The sequence below is a fragment of the Tachyglossus aculeatus genome, chromosome 22 (genome assembly GCF_015852505.1).
Source record: "Tachyglossus aculeatus isolate mTacAcu1 chromosome 22, mTacAcu1.pri, whole genome shotgun sequence".
NCBI classification, from domain to species: Eukaryota; Metazoa; Chordata; class Mammalia; order Monotremata; family Tachyglossidae; genus Tachyglossus; species Tachyglossus aculeatus.
The window spans coordinates 14,039,714-14,053,091 of record NC_052087.1 but is presented as its reverse complement, the minus strand read 5'-3'; the positions used below and the strand labels follow the sequence as shown (position 1 = coordinate 14,053,091).

General features: G+C 38.3%; 1 protein-coding gene across 2 annotated transcripts in view; it reads left to right on the top strand.

Annotated features, from left to right (window-relative positions):
• The window catches only part of GAS2 (growth arrest specific 2), a 123,085-nt gene that overhangs the window by 13,692 nt on the left and 96,015 nt on the right, over positions 1-13,378 (top strand). Inside the window, exons 3-5 of one of the 2 annotated variants that reach the window (XM_038765018.1) lie at positions 1,966-2,080; positions 2,690-2,854; positions 12,569-12,690. In XM_038765018.1, the coding sequence (XP_038620946.1) occupies positions 2,710-2,854; positions 12,569-12,690 (267 nt within the window). In that variant the 5' untranslated portion in view covers positions 1,966-2,080; positions 2,690-2,709. The remainder of the gene's footprint in view (positions 1-1,965; positions 2,081-2,689; positions 2,855-12,568; positions 12,691-13,378) is intronic. The other variant, XM_038765019.1, reaches the window with a different exon arrangement.

Here is a 13,378-nt window from a genome sequence, read left to right as displayed (position 1 = left end):
TTGTGTGATAGGATAATTCCCTAGTGGTGATAATAATGATAAATGATAATAATGGCATTTATTAAGTGTTTATTATGTGCAAAACACTGTTCTAAGTGCTGGGGAGGTTACAAGGTGATCAGGTTGCCCCACGGGGGGCTCACAGTGTTAATCCCCAATTTACAGTTGAGGGAACTGAGGCACAGAGAAGTTAAGTGACTTGCCTAAAGTCACACAGTTGACAATTGGCAGTGCTGGGATTTGAACCCACGACCTCTGACTCCAAAGCCCATGCTCTTTCCACTGAGCCATGCTGCTTCTCAGCGTGATGGGGGAGTGGGGTGGGTATGACCACACTTTTCAAAAATTACATTCTAAAATACGTACCAACTCTAGTGTGGCTCAGTGGAAAGAGCCCAGGCTTTGGCGTCAGAGGTCAGGGGTTCAAATCCCGGCTCCACCACTTAGCTGTGTGACTTTGGGCAACTCACTTAACCTTCTCTGTGCCTCAGTTCCCTCATCTGTAAAATGGGGATTAAGACTACGAGCCCCCCGTGGGACAACCTGATCACCTTGTAACCTCCCCAGCACTTAGAACAGTGCTTGCATATAGTAAATGTTTAATAAATGCCATTATTATTATTATTACTACAGTGAGGACAGTATCAATCTACTATGGAAAAAATAGAAAGGACATATTCATTGGCTTAATTTTTTCTTAATGTCAAAATGAACTTGAACTTTTAAAAATTGACTATCTTGAGAGTTTCTTTGGTCCAGTATTAATTGTAAGAAAATTATTTCAGGGGTAAAATGGAGGTAAAGTTGAGGAGAAATCCCCTGTAATCTATACACTAAGCTAATTCTAAGAGTTGGATGCACCCACTGGGAAGGGAAAGAAAGCTCTTCTCTGTCTGTAGATGATAATAATAATAATAATAATAATAATAATAATAACATGTATTAAGTGCTTACTATGTGCCAAGCACTGTTCTAAGTGCTGGGGAGGTTACAAGGTGCTCAGGTTGTCCCATGGGGGCTCACATTAATCTCCATTTTACAGATGAGGGAACTGAGGTCCAGAGAAGTTAAGTGACTTGTCCGAAGTCACACTGCTGACAGTTGGTAGAGCCAGGATTTGAACCCATGACCTCTGATTCCAAAGCCTGTGCTCTTTCCACTGAGCCACACTAGTGGCTCAAAAATAGATGGTGGCTGGTGGGTGTTTATAATGACTGTGCCATATCAATCTCCATTCCAGTGCATTTTTCTACAAAAGCATTCAAGACATGACACCCCACTCCTCAAAAAACTCCAGTGGATACCCTTCCATCGAACAAAAACTCCTCACCATTGGCTTTAAAGCATTCTAACACCTTGACCCCTCCTACCTCCCCTTGCTACTCTAGTACTACAATCCAGCTCAAACACTTCACTCCGCTAATGCTACCCTTCTCACAGTGGCTCGTTCTTGCCTATCTTGCCACGGACCCCTCGCCCACATCCTGCCTCTGGCCTGGAATGGCCTCCCTCCTCAAATCCAACAATTATTCTTCCCCCCCTTTCAAAACCTTATTGAAGGCACATCTCCTCCGAGAGACCTCCTCTAATCACCCTCTTTCATCTTCTCCCACTTCCTTGTGCGCCACCCTGACTTGGTCCCCTTGTTCCTCCCGACCCCACAGCACATATGCACACATCTATAATTTATTTATATTGATGTCTGTCTCTGCCACCCAGACTCTGAGCATGTTGTGAGCAGGGTATGTGTCTGCTTACTGCTGTATTGTACTCTTCCAAGCGCTAAATTCAGGGCTCTGCACACAATAAGTGCTCAATAAATATGAACGAACGAATAATCCAGAAGGTCACAATTGTATAGATTATTCATTTTATTCTCAGGCATTTTACAAGTTAGTTTTATCATAGTTTTATCATAGTTCCTTAAATTATGACTTCTCGCTTTTTCTTCTTCATACCTTTCAGTGCCTCTTCTTTCCAGTATTCTTAGAACTCCAGTGGAGCTAAGTGTGAGGAGGGTGAAAGAAGGGAAAGACACAGTGTTAAACAAAGAATGAGGATGGACCATACATTTTCACTAGTAAATATTTACTAAGCATTTACTATGCACTAAGGTAAATTGTGTTTTAAAAGTCTTCATTCTAAAGGATTACATAGCTTTGAGAAACTTGAATAAGCACATTCTACAATGAATTTGGTGACTTTCACAGAAAAGAGTATTGGCAATTCACGGATTTCTGCTGAAGTGTCTGAATATTTCCAAAATGTACAAAACAGGAGGGATTTTAAATGGAGGGCTGTAAAAATGTACCCAATCCAATTTTATTGTTTTCATTTAGAATGAATTCTTGCCTCATCAGTTAACTTATAACAAATGTGCAGCTGGATATGTACTCAGAGCCTGCTGTTCAACTCCTCTTTGACCTTTGATTTCAGTTTCCCATAAAATGATTGGTTGGCAGCATGGGTGTATGAGAGAGCAAACACAGATAAAAGGAAAACATATTATGTGGGTTATTCTACGCTTAAAATTCTCAATCATCAAAACAAATGTTCAATTTATTAATTTTTCTTTGTAGAAGGTTCATTATCGTATCTGAACTCTCGGGATGATAATGTACATTTCATTTAAAAATCAAATTGAAAAATGTTAGTACGACACTAACTTTTTTTATTTTTTCTAAAACAGGTATTACAAGTGCATAAATAATGTGCACTGCTCTGAGTCCGAAGGTGCGCGGTGGTCCTGGCCTTTCTGATATGCATCAGTATAGCCAGTGGCTAGCCAGCAGACATGAAGCTAATCTGTTACCCATGAAGGAAGATCTAGCCTTGTGGTTAACGCATTTATTAGGTAAGATTATACTGTATACTTTTCCAAACAGTAAACTATTTCTATTTTTGTAAGCCAAGTAAGTCGGGTTCATTTGGAATTGGCTGAATCTCCAGGACTTTTTTCCTGCAGAACTGGTTTTAGTCAACTCTTCCATAATAAATTCTTCCCGTAAGCATACTGCTTCCTTCCACTTGCTTAGGCTGTTGCTGCTACTGGAGTTTGTGTAGGCTGTCCTGTTTTCCACCCCATCTGAAGTGCTAGAAGTCATCTTCAGAAGGAAGAATGATAGTAATTATAATAATATAACAATAATGCCAAGCACTGTGCTAAGCACTGGGGGAGATACAGGTGATCAGGTTGGACACAGCCCCCATCTCACGTGAGTTCACAGTCTTGAGTGAGGGAGAGAGCAGGACGCTCGTCCCAATTTATAGATGAGGAAACTCCAGCCACACAGGATATAAATGGTACCAGGGGCTAGAATCTGGGTTATTTGCCTTCTTTAATTGATGAAATGAGGTCATTTTATAAGTAATCTGATAGTCATAAGCATCAAAATCATATACCAGGTTCAGAACTTTGAGGAATCCATGACTGCTCTGAAAACTGATTTTCAAATAGATGAGCTCATCAGAGCAAATAAAGACCTTAACAAAGAGGAGGATTTGTATAAGTACATTTGTTCTTTAGAACAGTGCTAAGGACAGATCTTAACACATGATTTCCACAAGAGATATGCCCTCCAGCTAGTGTATGCTGAGTACCTTGAAATAAATGCAGCTGTGAAATTCACAACAATGTGATTCCTAAAGAATCTTGAAAGCAGGGAAATCTGCATTCTAATGAGGGACTGATTTCATCTAGTGCTTAGAACAGTGCTTGGCATATAGTAAGCGCTTAACAAATACTATAATTACTATTATCTAGGGTAGCAACAATGTGATTCCTAAAGAATCTTGAAAGCAGGGAAATCTGCATTCTAATGAGGGACTGATTTCATCCAGTGCTTAGAACAGTGCTTGGCACATAGTAAGCGCTTAACAAATACTATAATTACTATTATCTAGGGTAGAGGTGTAAAACATAGTAGAAAGTTTTTTTTCAGGTTAATTTGTAAAACATAACTCGAAGCTAGATTTCTCAGTACACAGAGTTTCACTGTTTGTGATCATAGGCATAGTTGGACATAACTAAAGTTGTTTCATTGGTGCACTAAAAAAGAATTGTCACATGACACAAATATTGTTCATAGAATTGTATCCATTATAACTGAACTTTATGAATTATAACTTTATGCCCTTTGAAATCTTTAGTGGCTTTTATTTCATATTTAAGAGGTCTATGATTTCATTATGTGATTCTTTCCTATAGCTAATCTGTAGTTTCATTCTATTTAATATTATTGGAGGAGCAGGCCAGACAATGATTGCTTCTCATGGTGCACTAGATACTTGGTTGATTTCACTTCCTGCTGAAGTGACTTTGCCACAGTCTTACCTTTTATACAGTTTACCTAAGATCAGATCAACTTACCTTAATAGGAAGGGCAGGCAGATGCCTTCCTCCATTCTAGGTATATGTGCAGGTACTCGAATAACCAACAAACATTCTTGTCATGATAAAATAACAGATTTGTTGTATACCTTGGAGTAAATACTTTCCCTGTAGAAAAAAACTCTGAATGTTTCTTGGAAGATAAAGAAGTTAAACTAACTTGTAGGAATTTGCTGTAGAAGACATGGTGAAACTGGGCTATATAAGGCTTTGTCATTGCTATAGAATGTGAGTTAACACTTGCATTGCATATATGGAAAATTATTATTATTATTATGGTATTTGCGCTTACTATGTGTCAGGCACTGTACTAAGCGCTGGGAAGGTCACTCGTAAATCGGGTTGGACATAGTCCCTGTACCACATGGGGCTCACAGTCTCAAACCCCATTTTACAGATGAGGTAACTGAGGTCTAGAGTAGTGAAGTGATTTGGCCACGGTCACACAGCAGACAAGTGGTGGAGCTGGGATTAGAACCAGTGACTCCCTGAGTCCCAGGCCCATGCTCTCTCTACTATGCTGCTTCTATAATCAGCCCAAATATCCAACACAGAAACACATAAACAGACGCATACATGTAATGCAATTGCAAATAATCTTATTTAGACCAGCTCTTGGAATATTTAGGTTCTATGAATTTTAAATTTGGGTAATTTTGATTGAAACAGTTTTGAGAGAGAAAATACTAGGTAGTTATTGACTATTAGAGAATACAGTAAGTATACCTATAGCTATCTATATATAATACAACGTAAGTACAGGCATACTGAATCAAACAATAGCATTTATTGAGTGTTTACTATGTGCAGAGTATTGTACTAAGTGCTTGAGAGAGTACAACAGAATTAAAAGGCACATTCCCAGCTTAAGCTTAATTCTTTCCCTACTTCCTTCCAGGTTTCCTTTCTCTTTTACACAACTCTTCTCTACATTTCCCTTCCCTTATCTGTACCCCCTCATCTCCCTTGTTCCCCCTATCTTAAAACAATTCTACCCTGTACTTTTGAACAATAAAATTGGTGGCTTTTTTGGGAAGTTAGCAGTTGGAGGACAACAGGTGTTCTGAGTTAGCAACTTCCTTAAAGTTTTTTCTAGTAAGCCTCTGATTGTCCTAGTTGATCATCATCCTAAATTAATTCATATGCATTAATTTCCTCTAACACATCTGTGGTACCGAACTATGCATTTACAGAGATTTGACGGTCCATGCTGCAGGAAGCTTGCTTCCTGCAGGGACTGTCTCAATATGTTGCCAACTTGTACTTCCCAAGCGCTTAGTACAGTGCTCTGCACACAGTAAGCGCTCAATAAATACGATTGATTAATTAATTGATTGATAGATCAAAACTGACTGGCTAGTTGGTTCTTATGTCTTTTGAGGGAAGGTGCAGGGCTTTAGTTTGCAGGCAGTGTTTTCAGGGATGCCAATTTAATTAGGCCAGCTCTATGGAGCAGGAAGGATTTAAAGAGGACTTTAAGGGATAGAAAAGAGATTAATTTAAATTTCTGAAGTGGAGGTGGGTATTTTCAAGCTGGGAAAATATGATCGGGGCAGCCGATGGGAGAAGATTAACTTGTGGAAAGGTAATACCACGACTCTAAGTTGGTAAACAGCGGGGAATATTTAGTTCAATATTCAACTGCTCTATGTTTCATGGTACCACTAGCAATGATTTTTTTCGATAAGTGTAAGTGATTTTTTCATAGTGGTTGGTGTAGTTTTTTGGTATACAAAATAAGGATTTGTCATTTCTGTCAAAGGTAATGTGTGTATTCCACTCCCACTCTTTCTGTGACTGTAGAAAGTGAGATTTACTTCTTGTTTGTATTAGCCAAAAACCTGCCTTTTCCACACTGTACATATTTTTACTTTCACTCACACAGAGCTATTGCAGGTTATGGTGGTTATCTTGAAATCAATTGCTTCCTCCACCTGCAATTCATTTTAGAGTCTGCCTCCACCACTAGATTGTAAACAACTAGAGAGCAGGGATTATGTCTGAAAGCTCTTGTGTATTCCCTCATTCATTTATTACAGTGCTGTGCTCAGAGTAATTGCTTAGTAAGTACTATTGATTGATTGAGAATTCTGTAGCCCCATGAAGTTCACTTCAGTCAACACCAGCCAGAAAACTGCACCAATGTGTTATTTAATCAAAAGTAGAGTCATGCACACAACAGAATTATATAGATGTCCTTTCTCATTGTTTTGCCCCTACCCCTGCACTTTTTACAGTGCTTGGAACACCATAAGCACTTAAACGCCATAATTATTAAGTCATCCCAAAGACGTCCAGTGAAAGCTGGATGAAACATAGACCAAACCAAGGAGACAAATGCAGCCACTACTGAAATAACTACATAAACACTTTCAGAAGCATATACTATATACCTATAAGGTTGAATATTCAAACTTAATAGTGTTTGCATATTGAAATCTCATGTCACATTGTGCCACACTAGTCTTTTCAGTGAAGAGCAATTCATTTAAAATGGAAGCTCAATATCAATAACTAGTTATGGAATATCCTACCTACCTTACACCTGCTATTTAATTAAGAAAACTCTATAGAAGTTAACAAAAAGACATGGATGCTGTTCACAAGAAACTTCTGTTCTAAGTTGTTCAATATTCTGCAGATTGACCCACAGAATAAAGGAACAAGAAATTATTTTATAAGATGTGGGTAAACCAGTGGGATACTTCCCAAAGTGAAGAAAATGAACAACATGTGACAGTCAATGTAATAAGCCATTTCCCTTAGTACTCTCCCCATAAAATCTTTTCCCAGGTTTTACTAATTTAGATAGCAATCTGCAGAGCAGGGGAATTCAATTTTTATAAAATATTTCACGTTTTAAAAAATGCCCCCAGTGTCCCATAATCCACTGGCTTTGATATGGCCAACTAGAACTGAGAGTCGAATACATTTTGGAAAGTCTCTTGTTCTTTGCAGACAATTCAAATCATTAATAGCCTCTTTCCATCTAGTGTTCTCTCTTGGTATATTGGAAAATATTTTTAAAAATATATCATCAAGTAATATTTCTAAAAGCAATGTCAATTTCCCCCTAGATCTGTTTCTTGGGATGGTATATGGAGATTTCATTTTATGATGAGTATAGTTTAGGCACATACCTGCCTTATGATTGTAGCATGTGGTTGATGCATATATGAAGGTAAAGCAAAAGACTGACTATAGTTGTTTACTATTACACTAGGGTATAAAGGTAGGTGTAAAGATATATTAGAATATGAAGCTATGAGAAGGTGGTACTCCCAACCTACCTGTGTTTGGGACAGAGGCAGCATAGGCATTATGATTATTCCCACCACCAGTTAGATTAAACCCTCTTCTTATATTAACGCTCCCTCTCTTTTCATGGAGACCAGTAAAATTGGGAAGGAAAATATTTTAAACCAGTTTATAAATGCAGTTGCCAATTATTTCCTGGTGAAGCTCTGATAAAAATCTTTATAAATCTAATTCTCATAAATCTTTAATTAATGCAATCCTTTTTAATAAGCGGTCAAATTAGGGTAGTAAAGTATCAGATTCAGAGGTCCTGCCTGAACTATTCCTCAGACTATGCCACTACAGCTTTAAAGGCACTCTGCTTTTATGGACGTGTTTTTGGGATAATCAGCCAGGTTATATTTTCTTTGCTTTCTCCTTCATTTAGAACATGCATTTCTCCACTCCCTTCATTAATATGAGTTTTGCATCACACCATGTAAACATTATAACTGATTTCTGGAAATTTTAGTCTTTAAAAATATACTTTAGGAACTTAATGCATTTTCCATCCAAATACAATATATTAAGCATTTTTTCCCAGTTCTAGCAAATTTCCTTCTTTTGAGTCAGTGCATTTCAGTAAAGTATGTCAGGGTGTCTGTTTTAGCAAAGAAATCCCACCTTTTGGAGCTATAAAATATATGGAATTGAAAGCTGACACCTAATATATTTTTCATTAGATACAGATGTTCAATGTAAAACTCATTCTTCAAGCATTCATAAAAAAGCTTCATGGCTAAAATTGATATAGTGTAATGTTCACGAAGAAATGATCATGCTTCTTGGTAAAATTGGTACTATTAGATTAATATTTATATTATTTGTTAAATGTATTATATCTTTATGAATATGTTTTAGAATTTGCTTAAAACTTACCACATTCAGCTGCCACTGAGTCAGGATCCACTCATTCTGATGTCAAGAGTATGATTTTGGCCTTGGGCACAGAAGGGCAAATCAGCTGCCCAGACAGAAATGTTTAGCCTTACCTGTGGCCAAGCTCCGGGGGGGCCAACAAAACCCCTTTTAGATCCTCACAATAAGTGTTTAGAAATATGGTTTTAAGAGCAAAATCCTCAAAGCAGAAATACTGTAATTTTGCTTTTCTGGGTTTCCTTTTCCTTAATCTGAAAGGGGTAGCTTGGGAAACACTTAATCGGAATAAGAAAGTATAGTATTTGTTACTACATTGAGCTAAACACTGGAGTAGATAAAATATAATCAAGTCAGACGCAGTGCCTGTCCCACATGAGGTTCACAGCTTAAGGGGAGGGAGATCAGATATCTAATCCCTGTGGACATATAGCCTTCCAACTCAGCAAAAAGGACGTAAAAAGATAAATTCCAGTACCTTCTGACAGTTGGTGATATGGAAATCTTGCTCAAGGAGTTTTTAGGGTGCCTTACACAGTCCTTCTAAAACATATTTTTCTAAGTAAATAGACTCTCTTACAATACACCACTGCTTTAGAAATGATCAGATTCGCTCAAAAATGCTTATTATGAAAATAGACCGGCTTTGTGTCTGTTGTTAAGAATCAGACACAAAATGGAAAATATTTTCCTTATTAACAATTGAACGTGTAGGCCTATGTAGTGGATAAGGCCTAAACATTCTGTTATGCTGACTTTTCTATCTTGAGGCTATTAAATTTCATTCTTGGCTACAGCCGAACTGCATACACTTCTGAAATAAGGGCAGTTACGCATGGTCAACCTCTGTGGTGAATACTTTGCAGCTACTTCTCTTCTGCCACCTGCAGAAGTCATTAGGCTGCTAGGGGTGAAAATGTGAAACATACAGCAGAGAAAATGAAGCAGAAAAGAAGTGTCTCCTCCTCTTCCCATCTCTCCGAAAGAGTTTCACATTAAACAGATTTTCCTGGAGGCCCAAATGCATCCAATATAACCTCAGCTTAGCTATAGAACAAAGTCCATTGTTCTGTTTCAGAAGCGGTTGCTTTAAAGCAAGTATCAAAACAGTATTGCTTTTAACCGATTTTACAGTAGTATTTTGAATATTGGTTTGTACTGTGTTCCTGAACTTAAAATACTTTGGCTCTTTGACTAACTTTATAAACTTCTGATCCCAATGTTCTTTCTTCCTCCAGCCTATTTCCCCCCTTCTTTCTATACTACTTGCTGTTTCATCCATATTCTTCTTGGAATACTGCTCCTCACACATCTCTATACTTCTCAAAAAACACCAATTACTTCCCATTTCCCTCTGCATCGAACAAAATATCCTCATAATTGACTTCAAGTCTCTGCAATAAATTAATGGCATTTATTGAGCGATTATCATGTTCAGAGCTCTGAACTAAGTGTTTGGGAGAATACAAGGAAGTTGGAAAAACACATTCCCGGCCCACATTCCCAGTTAGCTCTCTTTACTTGTTGCTACCCAACTCACTCTCTGTATCTCCCAAACTAACCTTCTTATTATACCTTGCCCTTGACTTTCCCATTTCTCTTCCTTTCCTCATACTGTTCCAGTAGCCTGAAACTGCATCCCCAAATCTGACAGACCGCAGCTCTCCCTAATATTCTAAACCCTCTTAAAATCCCACTTCCTTCAGTGCACCTTCCTCAATGAGTTCCTAATATATACTAACCCCCCAATCACCTCTAACCATTATGTATTTATTCATAACCACCCTAAGGATTTGTTTACACATGCTTATTCAATTGTGTATTCCGTTGTTTATATTGATCACCTGTTTGTGTAAAGTCCTTGTTGGCAGGGAACCCAACTCTTTATTTCTGTTGTACTTTCCCAGGCATTTATTACAATGCAGTGCACCTAGTGGGTGTTTATTCAACACCATTACTATTAGTACTAACTATTTCTCTTCAACAAAACTCAAGTGCGGATTAATATTTATTTCTTTATAGTGCTGGAGTAAGAGTATCATAAAACAGCGTGGTCTAGTGGATAGCACATGAGCCAGTGACTCAGAAGGACTTGTGTTCAAATCCCAGCTCTGCCACTTGACTGTTGTGTGACGTTGGGCAAGTCACTTAATTTCTCTGTGCCTCAGTTTCCTCATCTATAAAATAGGGATTAAGACTGTGATCCCCATGTGGAACAGGGACTGTCCAACCTGATTAGCTTGTAGATAGCCCAGTGCCTTGCACATAGTAAGTGCTTAACAAATATCACTATATAAAAGGCCCATTATAGAGCCTTTCTCCTCCAAGGCTCTTGTTCAGATTCCGTTTTCGTTGGTAAGGATGAATGATTGGTAACAACTAATGGCATCTTGAGATAAAAGTGAAATTAAACCCTTAGTCCTGCTGAATTCTAAGGTTGTATGCCTAATCCCCCAAATCTCAGAGACATCTATATTTTATCTTCGTAATCTCAGTACTGATTGGGTCACAATATAGAAGAATGGAATGAATTATGGAGATCAAATTATCTTTCAATAGTGAAGTAATGGAGTCTCCTGTCAAGAATGAGGGATAAGCTTCAGGATCAAGGCTTCGGACTGAGATTTTGTGGAGAGGAATTGCCTATAATAATAGCGGTTTATACGGGGCCGCTTGTACTTTCTCTTTCACTGCAGTTGTTTTTATAAGGGCACAGGGTGCAGAGAGGAAATAGGTGCGCGGTCATGAAGACTATTTTGAAGGCTGTTTACATGCAGGACCCACGTAAAGCCAACATGACCACAATAAAGTGCTGATGCTGTGCCAACACACCATAACCAGGAAGACGGTTGTCTTGGTAACCGCCATCACCTTTACGACTCTTGTTAGCCACCTGTTTTCCACGATTCCCGCTGGGGCCTGCTGATGTCGCAGGACACCTTAGTTGGTTATTTGGCTAGAAAACGTCACCACTCATGACACTGTACCGTCTCAAGCAGTGGGACTCAATAACTACTTTAGATTGATTGATTGATAGCCCCTAGCAGGTAGAACTAAGATCAGAACCGAGGTTCCTAATTGTCAGAAGAGTGATTATTTCCAAGAGGAACAACAGCTGGGTGAATAGCAAAGTAGGTGTAAATCAGGCACCTTAGGTGGATTTTTGGAAGGAAATTTTATTACCTCTAAGTGAAGGATTTTATTTAGGGATGTCATTTTAACACTCTCGTTAAGGCAAATTAAAAGTGAGATGATTATCTGAAAATCAAACTGGGTCTGACCTGGTTATCTGATATCTACCCCATTGTTTGGTGCAGCGCATGGCGTAGTAGCTAGAGGACAGACTTTGGAGTCAAAGGACGTGGGTTCTAATCCTGGCTCTGCCACTTGTCTGCTGTGTGACCTTGGGCAAGTCATTTCACTTTTCTGTGCCTCAGTTACCTCATGTGCAAAGTCGGGATTAAGACTATGAACAACAGTGTGGGACCGGGACTGTGTCCAACCTGATTGCCTTGTATCTCTTGTAATACTCTAGTGCTTAGAACAATTCTTAGTGCACAGTAAGTGTTTAACAAGTACTATTACTATTATTATTATTGTTACTACAGTGTTTGCCATATAATAAGAGTTTAACTACCACAATTATTGTTATCATTATTAACTGAATTATTGGTCTAGTGTCAACCCTGTGAGATTCATTCTGTAAATCAAGAATATAAAATTACGTGGAAAAGATCCTTTTAGATTGTGTGACCCTCTGAGAGACAGGAAACCTATCTAATTACCACCTGAGTTTTCTTTCCCAGTAATACAGTGCTCTGCACACAGAAAGTGTTTAATGCTACTGCTACTATTTTTTTTTTTTAGTAATCTGCTTTGGGAGGCTCAGAAAGGAAATAGCATAATTTGATTCCTTAATCTATTCATTATGACACAAGTTATTCAGCGTGAATCTAAAATATGGTGTATGTCCTTTATTCAGGTAATTTTCATTTTGTCTTTCAGGGAGGGAAATAACAGCAGAAACGTTTATGGAGAAGCTGGATAATGGTGCTTTGCTCTGTAGGCTTGCAGAAAATTTACAAGAAAAATTCAAAGACAGTATTGATGCAAACAAGCTGATTAAGGTAAAACATTCCAGTGTTGTTTTTATTGTTAATTGCTAGAAGCAGGCTGTTCTCTAGTTGCTTAGAGACACAACCTGGTGTCAGTATTCAGTATTAATGAGGAGAGTGAAGAATAAGGGATTGGAGGTGATAGTGATTTGGCAAAAACTCATTCTTGCCTCACCAAACCTGTCCCAAAATTCTCAAAACTGCACATGCACAATATTCAGTTTTTGTATCTGTAGGAGAGGTAAATGGGGACATATTACCTTAAAAATGCTTTATGACCTAGTCCGATATGCTTCCTATGCTCTGTAACTGATCCCAACTTTGCACTTCACAATGGGAGAGCATAATAACAAGGAAATGTATGTAAGAAACTTTGGTACATGACTTTAGGTTGGTTTCAGACTCTCTTTGGTTAGGTTTTGGGGTTACTATTGTATAGAAATCATAAAAGACCACATGTATAGATTCAGAGGTTGTTCAGTGGGCCCAATAGCAAACTCAAAGGCAGGGACCATGATTTTACCATACTCTCCAAACTTCTAAGTACAGTGCTTCTGCATATAGTAAGTGCTTAGTAAATGCTATTAGCTATCTGCTAGCCACATTAGCCCTTGCTGAGCTCTTCAGTCATGAATGGTCTATCCACCCTCCCAGTCTCATTTTTTTTTCCTTCAAAATTAATTAGTGACATCAAAACAAT